The sequence below is a fragment of the Hippocampus zosterae genome, chromosome 2 (genome assembly GCF_025434085.1).
Source record: "Hippocampus zosterae strain Florida chromosome 2, ASM2543408v3, whole genome shotgun sequence".
NCBI classification, from domain to species: Eukaryota; Metazoa; Chordata; class Actinopteri; order Syngnathiformes; family Syngnathidae; genus Hippocampus; species Hippocampus zosterae.
The window spans coordinates 36,143,998-36,171,895 of NC_067452.1; the positions used below are offsets into that span (position 1 = coordinate 36,143,998).

At 44.6% G+C, this 27,898-nt stretch overlaps 1 protein-coding gene across 8 annotated transcripts in view; it reads left to right on the plus strand.

Annotated features, from left to right (window-relative positions):
* casz1 (castor zinc finger 1) overlaps positions 1-19,622 on the plus strand; it is a 200,189-nt gene extending 180,567 nt beyond the window's left edge. For 6 of the 8 annotated variants that reach the window (XM_052050425.1, XM_052050416.1, XM_052050376.1 and 3 more), the window contains 9 exons: positions 188-351; positions 1,620-1,742; positions 1,834-2,154; positions 3,810-4,008; positions 7,486-7,657; positions 10,419-10,567; positions 12,715-12,946; positions 13,763-14,137; positions 15,940-19,622. In XM_052050425.1, the coding sequence (XP_051906385.1) occupies positions 188-351; positions 1,620-1,742; positions 1,834-2,154; positions 3,810-4,008; positions 7,486-7,657; positions 10,419-10,567; positions 12,715-12,946; positions 13,763-14,137; positions 15,940-17,153 (2,949 nt within the window). In that variant the 3' untranslated portion in view covers positions 17,154-19,622. The remainder of the gene's footprint in view (positions 1-187; positions 352-1,619; positions 1,743-1,833; positions 2,155-3,809; positions 4,009-7,485; positions 7,658-10,418; positions 10,568-12,714; positions 12,947-13,762; positions 14,138-15,939) is intronic. The other 2 variants (XM_052050435.1, XM_052050443.1) reach the window with 1 other exon arrangement.
* The last annotated feature ends 8,276 nt before the right edge of the window (positions 19,623-27,898 follow it).

The window sequence follows — 27,898 nt, forward strand, 5'->3', positions numbered from 1 at the left end:
ACGCTTGGCAAACGTTCCTGGCCTGCACTCAAGCAAAAAGCCAAATGTTTGTCATTCCGTTTGCGCTTTTCCTCCTCTCGCCAAATCGTTTGCGCGCGTGCGGCTGTGTGTAAACTCTTCCCACCACGGTGAGCATATTGAAGAGCCCAGCGTGGGTTTTTTTTTAAAGTCGCGTCTCTTATTATAGATGGCACAGGTGAACCCTGCACTCTTCAACGCCATGCACCTGAAGACGGAGCTGGAGGGCGGCCAGGCCGGCGAAAATTCAGAGGTGGCCCAGTACCTGAGCCAAGTTCTGAAGAGGCCCCAGTTCGACAAGCCCAGCGAGATCTGGAGGACTTACCTCCGCAGGTAAAGAGTTGGCATGGAACTCATGGTCAAATTGTACCGCCATCAACGGACTTTTTAGTTCCTATCTCATTCAGATGTTGGTCTTTCACCCTTTCATGCGCCAATAATGATAACCTGTAACCCGATAACATGATAAAGCTGTCCACTATAGTAACCGCTGTCCCTGAAAGGGTTCAAAGTCAGCCATTGATTCATGAATTTTAGAGCCAAATTTAAAAAGTTATGCCTACTTTTTGATTTTGTAAAACGGTCAAAGAAAATTCTAAAAGGCAAAAAAAAAAAAGGTAAGTTGGAAGGATGTCTTGATAAAATTACAAGCATATATTAGATGTTTCTTGTGAAGGGCTAATCATTCTTTCGTTCAAGTATAGAATTCTGCAAATGTTTTTTGGGGGGGGGTTCAAATTATTTATCTCTCGATGATCTATCTATATCAGTGGTTATTAACTTTTTAAAGGTACCGAACCCAACCAGTTAATCTGCACATTCACCGAACCCCAAACCGAAAATAAAAATATACTATATAATATAAAATATACTATAATATATAATAAAAATTATATAAAATATTTTATATAAAATATATTTTTTACAAATTCAAGATATTTAAAAAAACGCATGTATTAAAACACCGAAAACATTAATACAACTTCAAGAGATCAGTATATTTAAAAAAAATAAATAAATAGTACGACGTACGATCACGACAGTCACACGTTGACTACTAAGTCAACTAAATTTTCCACCGCACTGATTGGACAAGCAATGTCATGTGATCGCCAGCACCGGCCAAGTGGTCGTGTCATCACTGATTGAAACGTTGAGTCGGGTGTGTCTAACCTCCATGGCAGAGGCTCCGACGAACCCCCGAGACTGATTCACCGTACCCCTGGGGTTCGATCGAACCCAGGTTAAGAACCACTGATCTATATAGATAGATTTTTTTTTTTTTGCGGGGGCGGGTGGGTGGGGGGGGGTACAATATTCCACCTCCCGCGCACCAACATTCAGTGTCATTTATATTCATTAAGAGTGAGTAGAGTATTTTGTTTTATGTCAAAATGCATCGCTGGGCAGTCATTGTAGTCGCAGCACTGTCTCTCTCATACTGTATGTATCACAGGAAAGCCCCGAAAAATGTTCCTTCCGTTTGAACCGAGTCTGACGGGAATCTAAATGGGTTTGTCATGTGAAATAATACAGAGCGGTGACATCAGTCGTGTGATTTGTTGTAAATGGTTTCACTCTGTCTCTCCATCGACGTCAAGGTTTGACACAGATGACTTCTGCGAGGCTCAGTGTGACTTCCTCCAGAAAGTGCACTTTCACTGTCTAGTCGAGGACTGCGGCGCTCTCTTCAGCACTGTGGACGGAGCCATAAAACACGCAAAGTATGTGCCGCAACCGTTACGGTCCTTGATGTACTTTACGAGCATCAAAAGGGAAAAAAAAAAAAAAAAACAATCTCCTGTGTTTTTTTAGCTTCCACCTCCGAGCCACTCTGAAAGTGAAGTCGGAGCCTCCGTTTAGCGAGGGCAAAGTGTCCGGCGAGGGCGGTCCTCTGCGGCCCGCTGCCCCCGTCTCCATGGCCAACAACCCCTCAGTGGATGTGACGCATATCCCCTCGTCCGGTGGCTACAGCTCCCCTCCTCCCTCCCTGTTGGCTTGGAAGCAGCTGACCGGCAGCATCCCCCAGATGCCGGCCTCCATGCCCAACCTGCCGGCCAACTCCCCTCTGGCCACCACCTCGTTGGAGAATGCAAAGCCGCAAGTCAAACCTGGTTTTCTGCAGTTCCAGGAAAAGTATGACAAACATGAGTTCAAAATGAGTAGGACAACTAGAACTCTGTTCGACTACAAATGCATTCCCCCGCACGCGCTTCAATTTGCTTGCGCACACTCACAGGCACACAAAACTGGACCATCGCCTGCAGTAACACATTCTACAAACATTGCTCATATGCTGAGCTGAAAATTGTGTTTTGTTTTGAAAATCGCATAAAGTGGTTAGGCGGTATGTGTTAAGACGTGTTACTTCGTCTGCCGTGGATTAGTGTTTACGTGGTGATAAATAGTGGCGTCTTGCACATTGCGCTTGGTAAAGGATTAACACAAAACATCTTGTCACTGCCACGCGTGAAAACTCCTTTATCCTATTTTGGTCGGTTTCATTTATTTTCACAAATTAGTACGATTAGTCTCTGGGCCTGTTTTTTTTAAACAAATAATTGATGAATCTGAGTGTTGGAAGTGTGGTGCTTTCTGTGATGAGGAAATGTCAATTGCTCATGTATTGCAGAACATTTTTTTTGTACACCATCCAATCAATTCTCTATGCCTTTTTAAACTCATTCATTCATTCATCTTCCGTACCGCTTGATCCTCACAAGGGTCGCGGGGGGTGCTGGAGCCCATCCCAGCCATCTCCGGGCAGTAGGCGGGGGACACTCTGAATCGGTTGCCAGCCAATCGCAGGGCACACATAGACGAACAACCATCCACGCTCACACTCACACGTAGGGACAATTTAGAGTGTTCAATCAGCCTGCCATGCATGTTTTTGGAATGTGGGAGGAAACCGGAGCACCCGGAGAAAACCCACGCAGACCCGGGGAGAACATGCAAACTCCACACAGGGAGGCCCGAGCTGGAATCGAACCCAAGTTTTTTTTAAACTCTGTAAAAAAAAAAATCGCTGCCATATGGTTACGTTTTAGTTTTTTGTTTTTAACAGGGATGCACTGTAAATTTCAAACTGACAACGAAACAACTTAAATGATGCACAACAACCAATTTTAGATATGAGAAGGACTTAGTTGAGCGTGCTGGGAAAAACAGCTTCATTTTATGCCACCTCCATTTTTTCGACAGCTGGTTACAAAAGAACGGCAAAAGGCAGAATCAAACGTTTCTTTTTCTGCCGATGAGCAAAGTCTGGTGTTACATTTGGTAGTTTGGCGCCGATATCATCATTGACCACAATATCCTGTGGGTCTTGAAAAGTCAAAATGGTCAAAAATAGCAGGCAGCGGATGATTCATTCATTCATTCATTCATTCATCTTCCTAACCGCTTGATCCTCACTAGGGTCGCGGGGGGTGCTGGAGCCTATCCCAGCTGTCTCCGGGCAGTAGGCGGGGGACACCCTGAATCGGTTGCCAGCCAATCGCAGGGCACACAGAGACGAACAACCATTCGCACTCACACTCACACCTAGGGACAATTTAGAGTGTTCAATCAGCCTGCCACGCATGTTTTTGGAATGTGGGAGGAAACCGGAGCACCCGGAGAAAACCCATGCAGGCCCGGGGAGAACATGCAAACTCCACACAGGGAGGCTGGAGCTGGAATCGAACCCGGTACCTCTGCACAGTGAAGCCGACGTGCTAACCGCTGGACTACCGGGCCGCCGGCAGCGGATGAGTGTTTAATTATTTTTTTTTCATTATTTTATTCAGTGATCCCTGTTTGGCAACGGACTGCAAGTACTCCAACAAGTTCCACTTCCACTGCTTATTCGGGAATTGCAAGTACGTGTGCAAGACGTCCGGCAAGGCCGAGTCCCACTGTTTGGACCACATTAACCCCAACAACAACCTGGTCAACGTCCGCGACCAGTTCTCCTACTACTCCCTTCAGTGTCTGTGTCCCAACCAGGTGAGTTCACTGTGATAGTTAGTACCTTCTGTCCCCCCCCCCCCCTCCCCACCTCCTGGCATTTTCAATGCATGAAGTATGTTGCCCATTATGGCACGATTTGAGGCGATTGGACTCAAGGCTTTCACAAGCGTGGCTCAGCGTCTTCCATCTCTGCTGAAGAAGACAGTCAAGTCACCCCAGTAATGCCTGTTTATATGTCAATAATGTCATTTTGACTGCCGCATTCTCCTCTCAGAAAAGGCCAATTTAGCTGATATTACCCAATAAATCATTGTCACTGGCACAGTAAACAAGGCTGTCTGGAATAGGGCAAAAATCAGCGGAATGCTTTGCAAATGAAACCTAAATGGCAGCCCCCCCCCCGCCCCCCGCCTGCTCTCATGAGCCCACATTTGGAAAAGCGTTTAAATGAATTCATTAATGTGCCGAAAATCACCCCTTTCACAAATGCAACCCCCCCACCCCCACCCCTTCCCTTCACCCTCCTCTCCCTCCCATCTCTCCTTTCCTCCTCCACCAGCTTTCATCTCCCCGAACGGAGCAGATCTTATTTGGCTCAGTCCTTTGGGATGCGGGCCCCACCAACAGATGGTGGTGTACAGACACGTTAAGAGAGGAGGGGTGACGCTGTGTCCTTCTTAGACAGTGGCCCTGTTCCAAGAGGGAGTAATTCATCTCGAAATTGAAATCAGAAATGTTGTTGTGCCGTTGCCAAGCTGAAATGACAATCAAGAAAGTCAAGACACTGAAGACAATCAAGGGGCGTTAATACATCACAGGATATCATAGCAATCACCAGATGTCATGCAAATGTGCCTCCTGAAGACTCCCCCGGAGCAGTTATGAATCGAGGACTGTGGCGGTTTATGCCGGTTCATACATTACAGCATAGCGGCAGACAGTGGACAGGATCATTATGTCATTGTCATCGTATGCATGTTAGGCATCAGTGCAACCAAATGAGCACTATTGATGAATACAGCCGTTCGATATCATCTTCCGACAATTCAAAGACATCATGAGCTTCGCTTTCAAGTCTTCCGACTGACGAAAGTAAGGCGGCCACAGAATACAGTGCCATGAAAAAGTATGTGTCCCCGTCCTGAAATCTGTGTCATTTGCTTATTATTCACAAAACAAAGATTTCAGTTCATCATTCATTCATCTTCAGTACCGCTTGATCCTCACTAGGGTCGCGGGGGGTGCTGGAGCCCATCCCAGCCGCCTCCGGGCAGTAGGCGGGGGACACCCTGAATCGGTTGCCAGCCAATCACGGGGCACACAGAGACGAACAACCATCCACGCTCACACTCACATCTAGGGACAATTTAGAGCGTCCAATCAGCCTGCCATGCATATTTTTGGAATGTGGGAGGAAACCGGAGCACCCGGAGAAAACCCACGCAGGCCCGGGGAGAACATGCAAACTCCACACAGGAAGGCCAGAGCTGGAATTGAACCCGGTACCTCTGCACTGTGAGGTCAACACACTAACCACTGGACAACTGGTCTGCCCAAAGTGTATGCATTCATTCATTCATCTTCCTAACCGCTTGATCCTCACTAGGGTCGCGGGGGGTGCTGGAGCCCATCCCAGCCGCCTCCGGGCAGTAGGCGGGGACACCCTGAATCGGTTGCCAGCCAATCACGGGGCACACAGAGACGAACAACCATCCACGCTCACACTCACATCTAGGGACAATTTAGAGCGTCCAATCAGCCTGCCATGCATATTTTTGGAATGTGGGAGGAAACCGGAGCACCCGGAGAAAACCCACGCAGGCCCGGGGAGAACATGCAAACTCCACACAGGGAGGCCAGAGCTGGAATCGAACCCGGTACCTCTGCGCTGTGAAGCCGACGTGCTAACCACTGGACTACCGGGCCGCCCTTCAGTTCATCATAACAATTTGAATTTCACATTGAGATAGCCATGCGGTTTGTAAATGCCAATTTAATTTATTTCGACACAAAAACAAACCTACCTGTCCCAATGTGAAAAAAGTAATTTCCCCCTGAACCTAATAATGGGCTGTGCCACCCCTTTCACAGCAATAACTGAAATCAAGCATTTATAATTATTGGTGATGAGTCTTTCACATCGCTGTGGAGGAATTTTGGCCCGCTCCTCTTCGCAGAATTGCTTCAACTCCGCCATATTGGAGGGTTTCGTAGCATGAAGTGCACGTTTCAAATCCGGACGTTGACTTGGCCACTCCAAAACCTTAATTTAGTTTTGTTTCGTATCGTTGTCCTGCTGCATGATCTAAGAGCGCTTGAGTTTGAGGGCGCAAACTGACTGTCGGATGTTCCTACTTTTTCTGATAGACAGCAGAATTCATTGTCCCATCAATGACAGTCAGTTGTCCCGCTCCTGAGGAAGCAAAGCAGCCACAGACCATGACACAGGTTTTTTTTACTCATCAGTCCACAGAATGGTTTTCCAAAAGTCTTGAGGATAATCAAGATGTCTTGTCCCATGGATGCCTTTTTTGTTTGTTGCTTATGCTAGTCGTGAACACTGACCTGAACTGTGGCCAGCGAGGTCTGGAGTTCTTTGGATGTCGTTTTAGGTTCTTTTGCGCCCTTCTGGATGAGTTGTCGTTGCACTCTTGGAATAATTTTAGCTGGTCGACCACACCTGGGAATGTGTGCCACTGTTCCCAGTTGTATCCATTTGTGGATAATGGCTCTGATTGTGGGACAGTTAGGACGGCAGAAAAAATCTTTGGCACTGCCCTACCCACTCTTGAGGACTTGCACACTGCAAGAATCAAGACAAGGGCACGGAAAATCCTCCTGGATCCCCCGCACCCTGCCCACCACCTTTTTCAGCCACTCCCCTCAGGCAGACGCTACAGATCCATGCGCACCAAATCCAGTAGACACTTAAACAGCTTCTTCCCTCTAGCCATTAACTCCTTAAACAGTCACTGACATAGTCACTCTTCTTGCACCACAAAATGGTACTACAAAACTACTGGTATACTCTAAAATGGTTCAATGATTTTGTTGTCTACGATGATACTAGTGCAGCGTGTTATATCAGAGACAAATTCCTTGTGTGTTCTACATACTTGGCCAATAAAGATGATTCTGATTCTGATTCTGATTGTGGTTTGCTGAAGCCGCAGAGTCTTGTGATTCTATTCATGTGATTTCCTGATTCAACAAATGTGGTGCTCGGGTCTTGCCTGTGAAATTTAACTCGCTTCAAAACTCGTTAGTCACAGTTACTTTGTAAATGAACAAGGTTGGTTGGAGGGCTACCTGAAACCTTTGTATGTGAAAAATATGCAAAGAACACAGAAATCAGGAAGGGAACAAATACTATTCCACAGCACTCTACGTCACATATTTCACCCTTATATTGAGTCGGATAAAATTGACTTTACTCAAGCATTACAAAGCTTATCACTCAGCATTCGCAGACAACCACCCTCATGAAATCTTCTGCGCGTCTCGTCTGTGCAGCACTGTGAGTTCCGAATGAGGGGCCACTATCACTGTCTGCGGCCCGGATGCTACTTCGTCACCAACATCACCACCAAGCTGCCATGGCACATCAAGAAGCACGAGAAGGCTGAGCGCCGCGCCGCCAATGGCTTCAAATATTTCACCAAGAGGGAGGAGTGCGGGCGACTTGGTAAGAAACATTCTCATCCTTGAGGGAAGCGATTCTCGACCATTGCGTTGCAACAAATTAATGTGTCGTGAGAGTTAGTTCAAAAATGTATTGTTTGTTTGCATCAAGTTACCGTCTGTATCTTTGTTTATCTGTCCCTGGCTACGCCAATGACATATAGTGACAGGCACAATCAATTAAAGTCTCTTCCACTAAATGTACCCATCATGATTTAAGCGTTAAGTATTTGCTTTTTTGTGACGTATGCGTTTTAATACTGTTTTGATTTTTTTGTAACATATATACCCTGGCTCGAAAAAGGTTGAGAAAAACTGCTCTTGTAGTTGGTAGCTAATTGGCTCGGCACAATTACTAATTTTGTGAACCATTTTCTGAAAGTAAGAGTTAAATAGTATTTATATTTTGTAGTACCGTAAGCTATTGGTGTCCCCTTGCTGCTGGAGCAGATTCATCATTTGTCGTCGTAAAATTTGAGAATACACAGCTAGCGATGACGAAAATAAACCACATGCTAACATTAGCTTGTTATCGGCAGTGTAAAGTACCTGAAAGTAAAATAATGGGGGGGAGGGGTTCATTTTTAACAGTCATCTTGTGGAATATGACTAAATTCGGATTGGATGTTTGTATTAAAAGTAAAATGATTATTTAAAATTATTATTTTTTAAATGAGTAGTTAAAATTTCTTGATGTTTTTTTAGGATTTTTATTCCTTTGGTTTTCTTCACCAGCGTAGTTCAAGATTTGCATGTTGGGTAATGAGTTATCCGGTTCATTGTGATGCTGGCATCTGCTGGCCTCAAGCCGAAGGGAGCGACAGACACACACACACACACACACGCTTCCTCATTACCTGCCACTTCTTTTCATTACTTTCCCCAAACGGTATTTGTGCTCCGCGGTTGACATTACAACAATGATGAATGTTTTCTGATTTAACAATATTTTGTAATCATGAAGAGCTAAGAGGTTTTATTTATTGAATGTAAGTTTCCATAAATATAAATCATGAAATAAAGTATGAAATTGTGAGAATTCAACTTAAATACAGTAACAATGCAGGTACTTAGGTCCGGACTCTCGGCACCGCAGTCTCCACTTTGCTGCAGCTGTCCGTTGTCTTGCTATCGTCAGTTTCCTCTCGAATAGCATTCGCCTCGCTTCGAAAGAAAAGCCGCAGGAATATATAGCGGGGACCCGAGTTCTCCTCCATTGTTATTTTTTGTTAGCGTGTCTCGTTCTGACTTACTGCTCAAAGCGCCGTTCATTTCCTCGGTTTCCCCCGGTACTAATTTGAAGCGGAAAAATGACAACCTCTTGTTCTCGGACTTTGACGATCAAGCTTTAGTTCCCGTGCCTGGAGATGTACATTGATTTTTGGTCAACTCTCACAAGAGTAAAAGCAGTGTTGCAATGAGGGAGGGGGGGAGGTGTTCGTATTTGTTTGTTTGTTTGTTGTTTTAGTTTTTTTTATGACTCGCAATGACACGTCAGGTCCCCAAAGTAGTCGTACTGTAGCAGCAATAACGTCGGTGGGTATCCGGCTTTGTTTTCCTCTTCCTTTTTGCCCCTGTCAGAAATGAGCAATTAGGTTTGTGTTAGTTAATTAACCGGCTTGTCTGGTTTAGCCTGTTTGCACTGGGAAGCTGCACCTCACAGCCGCCGTTGCCACCGCGCACAAATGAATTAAGAGTGATCAGGTTTTTTTTTGTTTTTTGTTTTGTTTTTTTGTTTTTTCAGGCAGTGACACAGGATTTTCATAATACTCAGACAAAGCAAACAAAAACAGGCCCGAAACAGCTGTTTTTCGTCCCCAGCCGGCTTTGCCAAGTGTATTGTTTGAGCGGGGGCGTGGGGTGGCGGTGTTGGGGGAGCAGAAAGGATTAGCATGGCTAACACTGCCGTCATAAAGAATTGATGGCTTGCCAGTCTCCATGGCAGCGACATTAAACTGAACACCGCAGATGATGTTACCTGGTTGGTGTGTGACAAAAGGCACGCCATGTCACAGGGGTCACTGTTATTTGCTAAACTTTGCCCGGTTTAAAATGTGCCCCGTGTGTGTGTATTTGAGCTATTTGATGACACACACGTATGGCGCTCTAAAACCCCGGGTGTCATGGTTACTGACACGCTAGCACCTGCCCAGCATGTTACTCAATTATTTCTGCCTGCCTTTACAAAAAAGTATTTGATTAAGTGGCACAATATATATATATATATATATATATATATATATATATATATTCATTCAAATTTGAAATGAGCAATCAATTAGGGAATAAAAAAACAGGAAAAAAGGGCAGAAGGTGCTTAAAAAAAGGGAGTAAAAGACGACTTGGAAAAATGAATTTAATACGCCAATGATTGTGTATTTACTTTGGCTCGCAGGGGTGTGTGTGCGCATTATTGGCCCACAGAAAATGAGAATTTATTTATGTAAATTCCTAATCGAATAAAGGATGTCAGTGTAATAAAAGAGCTCCACAGGTTTAGTGCACAAAAGTCCTGACTTGCTCAGCGTGACACCCCAGTGATCTAATATTCCTCCTATGATCACTTTTTCTTTTGCCATAGCTACCGTATATCATGAAATTTAAAAAAACTATATTAAACTGTATGAATATTGCACTTTGTGCGATCTCATCATAATCACCCGCTGTCGCCTGCACTGACGATATTCAAAGAAAACAAGCTTATGGCCGCCATTGCAAACCGGGTCTGACAATCTTTTTTTTTATTTTTTGGTCTGTTTTGCCAGGTTGCAAATACAACCAAGTCAACAGCCACTTTCACTGCATCCGCGAGGGCTGCCAATTCTCCTTCCTACTCAAGCACCAGATGACTTCACACGCACGCAAACACATGAGACGGATGCTTGGGAAGAACTTTGATCGCGTCCCATCCCAGGTACTGACTCAGCATGTGACACAAGATGCATGCCATTCTCAAAAGGGCAATTACACACAAGTCTGCACGAGCAGGTGCCAGGTGTCTTCCACACACTTTCTGAGGCCGTGACTGCAATTCCTTTTTTTACGATGATACTGGCTGCAAATAATAAACTCATTTTTAATCGGAAACACAGTGCCCAGAGCGAATATCATATTTTGGCATCTTCTCAAACATGTGATGATTGTGATTTGTAGTAAATATGAAACAGCAAGATTACACGTCCAAATAAAAACATAGAAAAACATGCAAATAAATATTAATTAATATAAATATACTGTATACTGGCCCCTTAGTCGAGTGGTTAGCACGTCGACCTCACTGTGCAGAGATACTGGGTTCAATTCCAGCTCCGGCCTTCCTGTGTGGAGTTTGCATGTTCTCCCCGTGCTTATGTGGGTTTTCTCCGGGTACTCCGGTTTCCTCCCACATTTCAAAAACATCCATGGCAGGCTGATTCATCCATCCATCTATCTTCTACCGCTTATCCGGAAGAAGCTAGGGTTGTGGGGGCTACAGCTTTAGCAGGGAAGCCCAGACTTCCCTCTCCCTAGCTACTTCTTCCAGCTCCCCCCGGGGGGTCCCGAGGCCAGCTGGGTGACATAGTCTCTCCAGCGTGTCCTGGGTCTTCCTCGGGGTCTCCTCCCGGTGGGACATGCCCGGAACACCTCACCAGGGAGGCGTTCAGGAGGCATCCGAATCAGATGCCCAAGCCACCTCATCTGGCTCCTCTCGATGTGGAGGAGAAGCGGCTCGACTCGGAGCCCCTCCCGGATGGTCGAGCTTCTCACCTTATCTCTAAGGGAGAGCCCGGACACCCTGCGGAGAAAACTCATTTCGGCCGCTTGTATCCGGGATCTCGTTCTTTCGGTCACGACCCATAGCTCGTGACCATAGATGCAGGCTGATTGAAAACTCCAAATTGTCCCTAGGTGTGAGTGTGAGCGCGGATGGTCGTTCATATCTATGTGCCCTGTGATTGGTTGTCAACCGGTTCAGGGTGTCCCCCGCCTACTGCCCGAAGACGGCTGGGATAGGCTCCAGCGGCCCCCGCGACCTTGTGAGGATGAAGCGGCTCAGAAAATGAATGCATGAATTCACATATTCATAAAAAATACAAAATCTAGTGTGAGGATCACCACTGAGGGCACCGGGTAGCCTCCAAGGACTACGTGAGGACCCGCGCCGGACTGTTCGATAAATAGCTCATCTGAGATGGGACATTGGTATTTCCTAGGAGTGTTGTAGAAATTAGAAAATGTGAACAGTGGCAGAGATTTATCAAATGGAAGTGTTGTCCAGTGATAATGAGCTCTTTCCTATTTCAATGAACAATCAGTGGCCCCTGTTACCAATACGCGGGCCGTTTGCTAGCGGGCTGCACAGGTCGACTGGGGGGTGAGGGTGGTGGGGCGGGGGTCGATTGTTTGTTTTTCTTTTTGGTAGATGCCCAATTGGGAATAATATTTTGTAGTCGATATCGGCAACTGCCCCCCTCCAGCTCCCCTCAAACACACACACTCAGCGATTACTTTACAATCAGGAATATCAGCACCAAAGCCCCCTCCCTCTACAAATCCCCCACCCGGTCATCAACGAAAGGTTGCTGTGAAAAATCTCTACTATCGGTCCCGGTTGGAAAAAAGGTTGGGGACAACTGATACTGATTAGCATGAGCAGTGTCTTCTCGTGAATGAATTTCATTCATTATTAATAGTAACTTATGAAGGTAATTTCAGCAAATGTGTTCTTTCAGAAGTCCGAATCAAACTGGCGTCCCTTTGCATTAATCAGTGGCGAAATATGATCTAAAAACCAAATGCAAAAAAAATAAATAAAAAAATGAAAACGTTTGACAGAAAAATTAACTCATCTGCCAAACATACGTACTTAATGCACTGATGTGAAAGTGACTGATATGTAAAAATGGAAAAGAACTATTAAAAGTACTATAAATGGATTCCCGTGTGGATTTTTCTGGTTCTGTTTGTACTTTTTTTTTTTCTCCCCCCGGAAGCCTCATGTAAAAACGTTACATGACGTTCCAAAAGTCAAACCCCGCATGAATTAAAAGGCGTTCCGTGTCCGTTTTTGCATGGCTCCAGGTGATGCCACTGAGCCAGAGGCCCGATGACCTGCATCATGGCATGGTGTCGGGAGCCATGGCGGCCCACTCCGATATCACTTCCAGTTACTCCTCTGCCACCGTCGAGGACGCTGACGATTACGTGGACTACATGGGAGGCGGTGGCAGCCCCTTGGGTATCTCGTCCGAGTCGTCCAATCAAGACCGCAGCTGCACCAGCACCCCAGTGGGCAATGATGGCTCCCCAGCAGGTAGACACTTCACACAAGCACACACGGGCGGGGCCGCCACCAGTGTGACAGGTGGAGACACGCAATGTCATCTATCACTCATCATCATGAAGTCACGTACTGTATGTCCTGATCGAGGAGTTCAGGCCTACCGTACGTCACTGGAGCCGTACTCTGCCGCATGCTTTCACTTAGAGATCAAATCTGCTTGGGTGTGCTTGGTCATTCTTTTCTTTTTTTTTAAATAATGGATTTGTTTATTTAACACGGGCAGTGTAGATGAAATACAGACAAATGCATGAATCCGAAGAAAATCCGAGACAGTAGTTTAAATCTGAAACAGCCAAAGCTTCATTTAAGCAACTCTAGCCAGACTTATGTCATGTTGTGAGGTGCCAGCTAGAATCAGTCTTCAGCCTCACCCTACTAGAAAGTTAAATCCAGAGTCCGGAGGCTCCTTCAGAGAAGTCTTGAACATCCAGTACATCGTCTCCATTTCCTCTAAATTGTTTCATAATAAGAGTGTGGCTTCAAGTGACTACTTTTCCTGCTTTTTTTTTTTAGTCATGTTTTATTTTGAAAAATTGTATATACCTGCTTTCTCCATGCGGTGCCACCTCTGTCATCATTGTAGTTCTGGCTGGTGCTTACTTGTCTTGAATGGGCCTCATTTTGTATCATTCTCTTATCTTTATCTTCCCTTTTTACTTCCCATCCCTGTGTGTGTATGTGTGTGTGTGTGTGCGCGCGTGTGTGTGGGTGCGCTGTTTGTCGGCCCCAAACTCCCTCCTCCCTCTTGCCCGCCCTTCACCCTCTTTGGTCAACCTGTCTCTCCAGGACTAGGCTGCCCCACCACCACCACCACCACCACCACCACCACCACCCCTGCTGACACTAGCCAAAACGCTCCTCCTTCCTCACCTCCTCCTGCTCCTCTTCCACCACCGCCACTTCCACCTCCTCCTTCCGTACCGCAAGCCGGCCTGCCGGCCCAGTCTCAGGCTACATCACTGTCTCCTGCTCTGCTCCGACCACCCTTGCCCTCGCTCCCATACCTCCTCTCTCCATCCTGTCTGTCATACTCTCTGCTCAGCGCCTCTCTGGGAGCCACTCTGAGTGTTGTCATGCCAACCAACACACCAGCTTACAGCCCCGTCATTGCCACTCCGTCGCCGGTTAAAAATGACGTCCCTATAGTGCAGGACGCCGCAGGTACTTATCCCCGAAGCAAACCAACACTGCAGCCGTCACTCACTGTTGAGTCCTGTGCAACGTGTTCATTGTGTCGGCAGAAGTTGCTGTGTAGATTGGTGGGAGGAAGACAGTAGAATGAACTTCCCGGCACGAATTTAGAGTCTTGATAAAAATAGAAATAAAACTAAAACATTGACATTACACTCACATGACAGTGAGTAGGCCATACTGATGTTTTTTTTACAAATGTTTGGGTGGTGAATCCAAAATCTCAGTTTTTGAGCTATAGGATCCAGGTTTTCATAACAAATGTGACTAACAAATGTGAAATAAATGTGTATGCAAATAAAACACAAAAATGAAGTTGTTAAAATAAAATGGAACAAAGGTATGGCCATGAAAAGCCAGCGCATTTTTTTTTAATTCCTACTTTGCCAGTTTTCTGTTTATGCAAATATTGATGATAGTGTGAGCTGCACACACCTCTCGACACACCGTCTCAATTCTGACTGCACCAACAAGTTGCCACGTAGCTGTCGATGAGCTGCCGATTAAGCGGACAAGTCTTACGACAGCTAAGCAGTGGAATTTTGCTTACCTGGAAAGCTGTGAAGGAAGAAAAAAAAAGAAAAAACTTGACGTGCCGGAAAAACACCCACTGCAATTTTGAAACAAGCGTGCCAGTTTTATTTGCAATCAGCAAACAAAGCTAACTCAACAGATTTTTTTTTTCAAATTCTACAGCAGTATTATGCATATATACACAACATTACACGTGTCAAACTCAAGGCCTGAGGGCCAGATCTGGCCCGCCCGGTCAATTTATGTGGCCCATGAAAAAATATTATTATTATTATTTTTTTAATATACAGTATATATTTTTTTAATACAAATTGTCATGTGGAATAAATAACATTGTGATTTTGCAATAATTGTGCTATCCCGTTTACCCTCACTTGAACAACAACTGAACAAACTATTTTAATCAACCTGACGGATTTCAAAACTAGTAATCTATTCATTTGTTGCGTACAAGTAATAATTTAGTGGTTTCACTGTCATAACCAAATTGACCTGCGACTAAAATTAGTTCCTACATGGACAAATTTATTGGGACACCTGCCCATTGCATCTACAAGAAGTGACAATGGAAGATCCTCACTGTACGGAGTGATAACAACTTGCACTCTTCTGGAAAGACTTTCTCAACAATAAATTGGAGTGTGTCAAACTACATTGCAGTTTGCCCCACCCCATGGTTGACACGATTAAAATCTGCTCACTGTCACAATACTTTTGTCCAAATAGTGCGCCTGCGTGTTCCCATGGAGTTGAGATTTCAGCAATAGTGCACTAAACTTGGTAAAAAAAATAATAAACCCTCAGTCCTCATCTCATCTTTTACAATCCAGTTATTTTAATCACGTCTCAAGTTTTATGGAGACCCACCATTTCCCATCTTGCCGAACGGGGATCACATCATTAGCGGTGACCGCAGGGTGTCGCGCAAGGTGGGCGCCCCCACTTAAAATAACACGCGGATGAGAGGGCCGGTTAAGACCCAAAGCCACGTCTCTGTTTGGAGGCGGGAGACACCCTGTAAAAGTGTCATGTTCCAAAGTCAATCTATCACTTTCCTCCCTCTTTGAATGGTAATGGCAATTAGGAGTCGGAATTGGTGGCTCTCCGTGCTTACTCAGCTGTGAACCACTTGCGCCTGAGTGAGGTCGGACATTAGCGTCGGAACCGGGAAGATCTCACAACGTGACGATGTCGTTTGCGGCTTTCACTCACTCGTCCTCTCCTTTGTTGCCCGACAGGAAACACCATCTCCATCCCCACCGCCGCCGGAGCCAAGAAGCGCTTCTGGATCATCGAGGACATGTCCCCGTTCGGCAAGCGCCGCAAGACGGCGTCCTCGCGCAAGATGCTGGATGAAGGGATGATGCTGGAGGGCTTCCGGCGCTACGACCTGTACGAGAACTGCAAGGACTCGGGCTGCCAGTTCTCCCTGAAGGTGACCCACTACCACTGCACCCGCGAGAACTGCGGCTACAAGTTCTGCGGCCGTACCCACATGTACAAGCACGCCCAGCACCACGACCGCGTGGACAACCTGGTCCTGGACGACTTCAAGAGATTCAAGTCCACGCTGAGATGCAACTTCCTGGATTGCCAGTTTTCGGGCAACAGCACCCACTTCCACTGCCTGCGCTGCGGCTTCCGTTGCACCGACAGCACCAAGGTGACGGCCCACCGCAAGCACCACGGCAAGCAGGACGTGATCAGCGCCGCCGGCTTCTGCCAGTTCAGCTCCAGCGTGGACTGCGAGGTTCCCGACTGCAAGTACAAGCTCAAGTGCTCCCACTTCCACTGCACCTTCCCTGAATGTAAGCACACGGTGGTGGGGATGTCCCAGATGGACTCCCACAAGCGCAAACACGAGAAGCAGGAGCGTGGCGAGCTGCCGTCCGTGTCGCCCAAACCGGAAGCCGTGCACCACCTGGCCTCCTCGGCCGGCCCTCAAGCCTCCCTGGCTTTGACCGCGTCCCGTGGACTCACCCACCACGTCGGCAACAGCGCCGCCCCCTGCATGCTCTACTCGAGCGGCGGGCCCGAGTACGGCCACCCGTACCCGCCGTCTTCCATCAGCCTGGACGGATCCCTCAACCTGGGCACGGACAGCGGCAGCTCCCTCTTCTTCCTCAAGAACGCCAGCGGTCTGGGTCTCAATGACTCGCTGGACCTGAGCAAGAAGATCCACCGCAACGCGCCCCTGGGCATGCTGGCCGCCCAGGACGACACCACCGGAACGTCCGGGGAGGCCGAGGAAGATCTGTCGCCCGAGGAGGAGGCGCGGGCCGAGGACGAAGAAGAGGACGAGGACGACGACGACGATGCGGAGCTCAACACCGACTCAAACGATGATTCGGCGGCAGAGCCCGATGAGGAGAAGGACGACGGGGAGAGTTTCGATGCTTCCGTTAACCACACTGACACTTGCCAACTGTCCAAACAAGTCGGCGACCCCTGAAGAAAAAAAAGGAAACAAACAAAACCTCGGCGAAAAGCAAGCCGATGAAACGCTTAAGCAAACAAGAACGAAAGAGGCCTCATTCATCATGTTTGGAGACTTCGCATGACGACAAGGAACAACTGCAGCGAGGACAATGGAAGGAAAAAGAAGACGACGGCCCAATTGTGATTGATGATGATGTTTACAAGATGACCAACATGATTCATACAATAATGCATTAAAAAAAAAAGATGAACGCAGACACACGCAATTGGGCCCGGTTTACACTTGGGAGTGGCAATGTAAAACATTTTACTACACATCGGTCTTTTTGTGTGCGTGCATGTTTGACATTAATTTATTTCAATTTTTATTTTTCACGTTTTTGTGTGTGTGGGGGGGGGGGGGGGGAAACAACAACAAAAAAAAAACAACAACAGCAAATCTCTCCATCGAACGATCTCTGTCAAGTGTGTGACGAAAAGAAAAGGAACTTTGACCTCTCGGGCCAACCCCCCACGTGAACCTGCGAGGAAGCACACGTTTTAAAAGACAACAAAAGGGAAGTGAATCACTAAGGAAGAACAGGAAGTGTTCAAACGATTTTTTTTCTTGTATTATGTATAATTGTTATTATTATTATGAGACACAAAGAGAGTGGGGGAGTCTCACTTCTGTCACTCTCTCTAAGACGTTGGACTTGTTTTTTGGGGGAGGCGCGCAAGCTAGCAACCGGGCGCTTTGGGCCGCGAGTTCCGCTGAGCACCGCCTGACTCGGGCTGACATTCTGCTGGAAAAGGCACCAAATAAGCAGCCTGTGTAATTTAACCCCCCCTCCCATCTCACATCCTCCCACCCACCGTCTTTGGCGGAAGAGAAATCAACCCTGTGTGTGGATAGTGCACTTTTCTACTAGCTCACCATGATGCAAATCGAGTGGCGGCGGATGACTCGTGTTTATTTTTGTTACCATTTGCATTACGATGTTGTTTTGTTTGCTGTCAGTGAGAAGCATATCAATCTGTAAGCTGAATTCATAAACGTGAGGTGGGTGGGGGTTTGGGGGGGGGGGGGGGGTCAGTAGTTGATTAGAGGCAGAGCCGGATGGAGGGAGGAGCATCAGGTAGTGTATTTAATATTGGAGAAAAAAAAATGTACAGACCGAAACTGCCTCAAATGGCGTTACCTTTCTCTCCCCCCACCCCTACCCTATCCACACCCCCGCCCTCCCCCGCCCCGCTCGCTGTCATGGCTGTAACGGTCGAGCTCCGGTTGTGATGGTTTTTATTTAATATTTATGTGAACTTCCAAAAATGAGAATTTTTTAGGGTGTTATTGCACTTTTTAGTTTCATTTTACCATTCGGGGATTAAAAAAAAAAATAATAATAATTCTATATATATGATATATATCTTTTTACAGGGAATTTGCTTTAAAATGACGTTGTTTTAGTTCACTTTGCTTTTAATGCACAAATAGGTGTTAGTGCGACAAAAAAAATGTTTTGTGATTTATTTAAAAAAAAATACAAGCTGTTTTGTTTCTTATTTTGCTTCTTTTATTCTGATGGGGAAATTTTGGTAACAAGAAAATGTGTATGCCAGATAAAAATGGCATGCTTGCAAGAAACACTAATATGGACTGTGAGTTTAAGTTTTAAACTTCATGGCAATGCTCTTCTTGTAGTGCTAAATTATGAATCACTCTGGTTTATATGGAGCAAATATGTACGACTGAGGAGTGGACACACTGGTTATAAATGATCTCCTGAGCTTGGCATTGGAAATAAATATCCATCATATAGGGAATGATGATGTGTGTAGATGATTTTCCTCCAGCTATTGTTTAAAGAAGAAAAAAAAGAGGCTGTACAGTATTTTCCTCTGTAAAAAAAAACAAACAAAAAATGCTCTTTGAGGAAATTTTAAAAACAAAACCATAAGAAGGAAAAAAAGTGAATAATAAAAAGAATACAAATAATGTCATAGTTTGCTTGTGTGTGTGTGACATTTCTCAATTATGACCGGTTCCGATTTTTTTTTTTTTTTTCAAAACGGTTCATACTGAACATCTTTGGCTTCCGTTTTTAGGCATTTTCTTAAACAATGTCAAAGCTCAAACTCACTGATTAGAATGTGTATGGTTTATTGAACAATGTGTTTTATTCATTTGTCGTTTTTGTGTGTGTGTGTGTGTTTGTGTGTGCGTGTGTGTGTGTTTTTCCTCATGAACTGAACTTTTTGTTTGGTTTCTATTTGTAGTTTGCTGTGGGCATGCCTCGTTCACAGACTGTCTCCCGGGACTCTCTCGCAAAGCAAGAGATACTCCGAAATTTCTTTTTGACATCTTTTTTTTTCTCTTTTTCTGACAACTGTAGGAGCTGGGAGACAATAATCACTTGAATTTAGTTTGTATGTTTGTATGTGTGTGGCTGTACAATTGCAGGATTTGTAAAAAGTTGGAAATAAAGAAAATATATAGTGATGACATACAGTATATGTGGTGCTTGAGCATGTCGGGAGGCCCTTGGGGGACGAGGAGGGCGCAGGGGGGGGGGGGGGGGGCTCGATGAAAGCAGGGCCAAAGGTTAAAGCTGTCCATTTGCCGCCTTTTTTGTAATGTCACCGACACTACTGAAGTGAGTGTGCATGCATGCTTGTGCGTGTGTGTGTGCGTTTGTGTTGAGTGTGTCTCACTGTTAGAAGACACCAAGTTCACCAGCTGCTCACAGCTTCGATTCATATTTCATGACCTTGTGCCCTGCTTTGTCCCACCAAACCCATCTGAGACATTTTTGTCTGTGTCACATGATCACGTGTAAGAAGCGGCGAGTGGGGGACTAAAAAAAAATAATAATTAAAAATTAAAAAATCATCCACATTCCCACAGGTAGAAAAATCTCCAATATTTGTTGTCCGGTTCAGCCATAGTTTATGGCTGATTTGAGACAAGTACAGTGAATCCACCGAATTTGTAATTTGAATTGTTATGATCACACACAATGATTTCATTCAATTATCAACGTGTCGCCATCTTAAGTTGTTTTGTAACTGATTACTGTTGGATAAGATTAAGCGTAGTCACAGTGTTGTGGTAAACAAATGGTGGACCAACACATGTGGCCAGCCAATACTCACAGGCATACATTCTTTATCCTCTGCAAACAACAAGGCATTTTTAGCCCCCAAAAAACGACCATGTATAGTAAGGCGATTTTGGCCGGAAAAAAAACGACCATGTACAGTAAGGCGTTTTTAGCCGAAAAAAACGACCATGTATAGTAAGGCGTTTTTAGCCCCAAAAAACAACCATGTATAGTGAGGCGTTTTTAGCCGAAAAAAAAGGACAATGTATAGTAAGGCATTTTTAGCCCCAAAAAACAACCATGTGTAGTAAGGCATTTTTAGCCGAAAAAAACGACCATGTATAGTAAGGCATTTTTAGCCCCAAAAAACAACCATGTATAGTGAGGCATTTTTAGCCCCCAAAAAACAACCATGTATAGTGAGGCGTTTTTAGCCGAAAAAAACGACCATGTATAGTAAGGCGATTTTGGCCGTAAAAAAAACGACCATGTACAGTAAGGCGTTTTTAGCCGAAAAAAACGACCATGTATAGTAAGGCGTTTTTAGCCCCAAAAAACAACCATGTATAGTGAGGGGTTTTTAGCCGAAAAAAAAGGACAATGTATAGTAAGGCATTTTTAGCCCCAAAAAACAACCATGTATAGTAAGGCATTTTTAGCCGAAAAAAACGACCATGTATAGTAAGGCATTTTTAGCCCCAAAAAACAACCATGTATAGTGAGGCATTTTTAGCCCCCAAAAAACAACCATGTATAGTGAGGCGTTTTTAGCCGAAAAAAACGACCATGTATAGTAAGGCGATTTTGGCCGTAAAAAAAACGACCATGTATAGTAAGGCATTTTTAGCCGAAAAAAACGACCATGTATAGTAAGGCATTTTTAGCCCCAAAAAACAACCATGTATAGTGAGGCATTTTTAGCCCCCAAAAAACAACCATGTATAGTGAGGCGTTTTTAGCCGAAAAAAACGACCATGTATAGTAAGGCGATTTTGGCCGTAAAAAAAACGACCATGTACAGTAAGGCGTTTTTAGCCGAAAAAAACGACCATGTATAGTAAGGCGTTTTTAGCCCCAAAAAACAACCATGTATAGTGAGGCGTTTTTAGCCGAAAAAAAAGGACAATGTATAGTAAGGCATTTTTAGCCCCAAAAAACAACCATGTATAGTAAGGCATTTTTAGCCGAAAAAAACGACCATGTATAGTAAGGCATTTTTAGCCCCAAAAAACAACCATGTATAGTGAGGCGTTTTTAGCCGAAAAAAATGACCATGTATAGTAAGGCGATTTTGGCCGAAAAAAATACGACCATGTACAGTAAGGCGTTTTTAGCCGAAAAAAAATGACCATGTATAGTAAGGCAATTTTGGCCGAAAAAAATACGACCATGTACAGTAAGGCGTTTTTAGCCGAAAAAAATGACCATGTATATATAGTGAGGTGTTTTTAGCACAAAAAAACGCCCATGTATAGTAAGGCGATTTTGGCCGGAAAAAAACGACCATGTATAGTAAGGCATTTTTAGCCCCAAAAAACAACCATGTATAGTAAGGCATTATTAGCCCCAAAAAACAACCATGTATAGTAAGGCATTTTTAGCCCCAAAAAACGACCATGTATAGTGAGGCGTTTTTAGCCGAAAAAAACGACCACGTATTGCAAGGCATTTTTAGCACAAAAAAACGACCATGTACAGTAAGGCGTTTTTAGCCGAAAAAAAACGACCATGTAGAGTAAGGCGTTTTTAGCCCAAAGAAACGACCATGTATAGTAAGGCATTTTTAGTAAAAAAACGACCATGTTTAGGAAGGCGATTTTGGCCGGGAAAAAAACGACCTTGTATAGTAAGGCGTTTTTAGCCCAAAGAAACGACCATGTATAGTGAGGCATTTTTAGTAAAAATAAAACGACCATGTTTAGGAAGGCGATTTTGGCCGGGAAAAAAACGACCACGTATAGTAAGGCGTTTTTAGCCCCCAAAAACAACCATGTATAGTGAGGCGTTTTTAGCCGGAAAAAACGACCATGTATAGTAAGGCATTTTTAGCCCCAAAAAAACAACCATGTATAGTAAGGCATTTTTAGCCGAAAAAAACGACCATGTATAGTAAGGCATTTTTAGCCCCAAAAAACAACCATGTATAGTAAGGCATTTTTAGCCGGAAAAAACGACCATGTATAGTAAGGCATTTTTAGCCCCAAAAAAACAACCATGTATAGTAAGGCATTTTTAGCCGAAAAAAATACGACCATGTACAGTAAGGCGTTTTTAGCCGAAGAAAAATGACCATGTATATATAGTGAGGTGTTTTTAGCACAAAAAAACCGACCATGTATAGTAAGGCGATTTTGGCCGGAAAAAAACGACCATGTATAGTAAGGCATTTTTAGCCCCAAAAAACAACCATGTATAGTAAGGCATTTTTAGCCCCAAAAAACGACCATGTATAGTGAGGCGTTTTTAGCCGAAAAAAACGACCACGTATTGCAAGGCATTTTTAGCACAAAAAAACGACCATGTATAGTGAGGCGTTTTTAGCCGAAAAAAAACGACCATGTATAGTAAGGCATTTTTAGTAAAAAAACGACCATGTTTAGGAAGGCGATTTTGGACGGGAAAAAAACGACCATGTATAGTAAGGCGTTTTTAGCCCAAAGAAACGACCATGTATAGTGAGGCATTTTTAGTAAAAATAAAACGACCATGTTTCGGAAGGCGATTTTGGCCGGGAAAAAAACGACCATGTATAGTAAGGCGTTTTTAGCCCCAAAAAACAACCATGTATAGTGAGGCGTTTTTAGCCGGAAAAAACAACCATGTATAGTAAGGCATTTTTAGCCCCAAAAAAACAACCATGTATAGTGAGGCGTTTTTGGCCGAAAAAAACAACCATGTATAGTGAGGCATTTTTGGCCGAAAAAAACGACCATGTATAGTAAGGCATTTTTAGTAAAAAAACGACCATGTTTAGGAAGGCGATTTTGGACGGGAAAAAAACGACCATGTATAGTAAGGCGTTTTTAGCCCAAAGAAACGACCATGTATAGTGAGGCATTTTTAGTAAAAATAAAACGACCATGTTTCGGAAGGCGATTTTGGCCGGGAAAAAAACGACCATGTATAGTAAGGCGTTTTTAGCCCCAAAAAACAACCATGTATAGTGAGGCGTTTTTAGCCGGAAAAAACAACCATGTATAGTAAGGCATTTTTAGCCCCAAAAAAACAACCATGTATAGTGAGGCGTTTTTGGCCGAAAAAAACAACCATGTATAGTGAGGCATTTTTGGCCGAAAAAAACGACCATGTATAGTAAGGCATTTTTGGCCGAAAAAAACAACTATGTACAGTAAGGTCATTTTTTTTGGAAAATGTTGAAATTTAATGAACGTATCTTTTACAAAACTTCAAATTTCATGAAGCACCTTACATTTCCTTCAACAAATGTGCAATTTACTTTTATCATTCACATACAGTATATGCATTGCAACTGATCCCATTGATTGTACAAACTTTAACAAGTAATTGCTATTGAAAAATATAGTAATGCACTTATTAAGTCGCTGAAAGTAGCAGTAATTTTTTTTTCATATCTGATGATATACTGGCCCCTGATTGCCAAGGCGGGCACACCAGAAGGAGAAGCACGGTGAACTGAATAGAAGTATGAAAATCATGGTGCACAAACCGTTCAATTCTTTATGTTCTAATGTTCTATTTAAGTATGTGATGAAGCGTTTATTTTTTTTTTTTTCATGAAACCATTCATTTGCTGGGATCGGCTCCAGCACGCCCCGCGGCCCTCGTGAGGATAAACGGATTTGGATGGATGGATGGATGGAGATACCCACTGAGCTAAAGTATGAGGATGCTTATTGTGTCTCGTGATGTCTGGAGAATAATCCTCCCATTAATTGTGGTTGAATTCTAAATTGTAACACTACTGGGGTTCAGCTTCAATGTTTCTGCATCAAAATTGAGGACCATTCAGAACACTTAACGGCCTGCTAACTGGGGGGGTACCACGATTTCATTGTCTATTGACTTAGATGGACATGCTGGGCTCCACTCCGACATGTCACTCTGCAGTAGTCAGTGTGCCAAGTCTGTCTGTCTGTCCGCTCGTCTACAGCTGTTGCCGTCCTTCCTCCTTCACTCCTTGTGATGTTTTTTTCCCCCTCCCAGTAAAAAAGCAGAGAAAAAGGGAGGTAAAGACATGGCCATCTGCCCACCAGCTGGCATCCTGTGTATAATCATCAGATTAAAAAAAAAAAAAAAGAAGCTAAACATGAAAATTATATTACACCAAAACCAGAAGGAAACAACCTCCTAATGCTGCGCACGCTTCGACCAAAAGGACATATCATCTTCGGTCAAAAAGTTGAGAAGGATGAGCGTATTTCCACTGCTGGATAGATTGTGTGGTCAAGCGCCCCAAAAAAAAAAAATTATCATTTTAAAAAGTATTGCACTTTTGAAGTAAAAGCCATCATCTGTAGCATGACAATTTTTATTAGGCCAGGGGTGTTCCTAACATCTGGACACATAGACAACTGACATTGAGAGAACGCATTGAGTTTATGTGAATCTAGCAAAGGGCATGCATCAACCTTTGCATGACAAATATTGGATGTAATTCATTGAAAATAAGCATTTATGCTGATGCATGCGGAATTTAAGGACACACTGTAATTTTACTGCTGTTCTGTAGCACCGGTCAAATGTTATCCCTTCTTCCCGTTCCACTGCGCTGTTGAGACAGCTTCTTGTCTCAAAAAAAAAAAAATTGCAGTTTAACACCGTGAAGCTTGCTGAACTGACATTTTGCAAATATGCTGATGTTTTACACACAAAATTCACAATGTCAAGGTGCCATGATCGTGGACTCAAGTAATACACAACTTGATAATATCACAAAGGATCTGCAGGACGTAAAACCTTGTACAGTATACACTTTACACAGACGATAGCTGATGACATTAAAATAAGACAAATTAAACAAATGGTCGATTGGTTAGCGCGTCTGCCTCACAGTGCCGAGGTGCAGGGTTCGATGCTGACTTTGCTATATGGAGTTCGCGTGCTCCCCCCGTGCCTCCATGGTTTGTAGTAAATATGAAACAGCAAGATTACACATCCAAATAAGAATATAGAAAAACATGCAAATAAATATTAATTAATATAAATATACTGTATACTGGCCCCTTAGTCGAGTGGTTAGCACGTCGACCTCACTGTGCAGAGATACTGGGTTCAATTCCAGCTCCAGCTTTCCTGTGTGGAGTTTGCATGTTCTCCCCGTGCTTATGTGGGTTTTCTCTGGGTACTCCGGTTTCCTCCCACATTCCAAAAACGCGCATGGCAGGCTAATGGAACGCTCTAAATTGTCCCATAGGTGAGAATGTGAGCGTGAAAGATTGTTCGTCTCTGTGTGCCCGACGATTGGCTGCCGACCAGTTCAGGGTGTCCCCCCGCCTACTGCCCGAAGACAGCTGGGATATGCTCCAGCACGACCAAACGGATCACAAAACGAATGGATCGATAATATGGTTTCATTTTAGGTCAAATGAAAAATGGTGAATTGTCTTTGCTTGACTTGTGTACTTGTGAAGTTCATGCCCAGTAAAGAAAGTCTTCCTTGACCAGTCCTGTTGTGAAACAATGTTCTGCTGGAACTTAAGACAAGATAAGATAAGATAAGATAAGATATCCTTTATTTGTCCCACAATGGGGAAATTTACAGCCTCCAGCAGCAAGAATGTATGTAGAAAGAAGAAGAGAAAAAAAAAACAACAACAAACATCTTTCAATTAAATACAATATGAACACAAATGGATAAATCGCAGTACTATTTACAATTTACCTTCACATCATTTAATTATTATTATTATTATTATGATTGGGGCGGCCCGGTAGTCCAGTGGTTAGCACGTCGGCTTCACAGTGCAGAGGTACCGGGTTCGATTCCAGCTCCGGCCTCCCTGTGTGGAGTTTGCATGTTCTCCCCGGGCCTGCGTGGGTTTTCTCCGGGTGCTCCGGTTTCCTCCCACATTCCAAAAACATGCATGGTAGGCTGATTGGACGCTCTAAATTGTCCCTAGGTGTGAATGTGAGCGTGGATGGTTGTTCGTCTCTGTGTGCCCTGCGATTGGCTGGCAACCGATTCGGGGTGTCCCCCGCCTACTGCCCGAATTAAATACAATATGAACACAAATGGATAAATCGCAGTACTATTTACAATTTACCTTCACATCATTTAATTATTATTATTATTATTATGATTGGGGCGGCCCGGTAGTCCAGTGGTTAGCACGTCGGCTTCACAGTGCAGAGGTACCGGGTTCGATTCCAGCTCCGGCCTCCCTGTGTGGAGTTTGCATGTTCTCCCCGGGCCTGCGTGGGTTTTCTCCGGGTGCTCCGGTTTCCTCCCACATTCCAAAAACATGCATGGTAGGCTGATTGGACGCTCTAAATTGTCCCTAGGTGTGAATGTGAGCGTGGATGGTTGTTCGTCTCTGTGTGCCCTGCGATTGGCTGGCAACCGATTCGGGGTGTCCCCCGCCTACTGCCCGAAGACGGCTGGGATAGGCTCCAGCACCCCCCGCGACCCTAGTGAGGATTAAGCGGTTAAGAAAATGGATGGATGGATGGATTATTATGATTGTTATTTTTTATTCATCAGCCTGACAGTAGTCGGTAGGAACGAGCGTCGGTATCTCTCCTTCCTGCAGCGCGGGTGTAACAGTCTCTGGCTGAAGGAGCTACCAAGTGCTGTCAGGGCGGCTGGAGGGGGTGGGAGGGACTGGCCATCATAGCTTTGAGCTTAGTTAGCATCCTTCTGTTGCCCACCTCCTCCAGAGTGTCAAGGGAGCAACCCAGGACAGAACTGGCCTTCCTGACCAGTCGCTCCAGTCTCTTTCTGTCCCGGGCCGAGATGCTGCCTGACCAGCAGACAATGCCATAATAGATGGCCGAGGCCACCACCGAGTTATAGAACGTCTTAAGGAGTGACCCCTGAACCCCAAAAGACCTCAGTTTCCTGAGTAGGAAGAGTCGGCTCTGTCCTTTCCTAATCAGGGTGTCCGTCTTAAGACTTAAAATGTCTTCAAAGTCTTTTTCATTTCTACAATGATCTTTCCACAGACACCATTGTAACTGGCACATTGAGCACAAGCTGGAGTCATGTCGCCTCCGGGACAGTCTGGCTCAAATTCTTTTCAGTCAGAAAGCTGAAAAATCTAAGCCTAGTCATTGACATTTACGGCTATCTGTTTTATGAGGTATGCTAGCTAGAGGCTTGCGCAGAAGGAGAACAGCACCAACGTAAAACCTATGCGCTCTCGTGCACTACAGTCAGTGTGGCTGCCACGGCCACATGAAAGGAGGCAGCGTCATGTTGTGCGGAAGCAGAAAACTGTCCTCACCTCATGCTTTATCTGCGTTATAATGCGATAGGTGCCACACAAATATTCAATGCATTAGCTTGGCTCCGGAATGCATATTTGAAATGTGTGAAAACATGTTGCAGATGTGAAGAAAGACAGAAGGAGCATTTGACAAAAGCCTCCTGTGAGCAATTTTACCAAGAAATCTTGCCGTTTCTCTGTGCGATTTCTGTGGAATTGTGAGTGATTTCACAATATGAGGTGAGGCTGGCCGTTGACCGCTGCACTTCCAG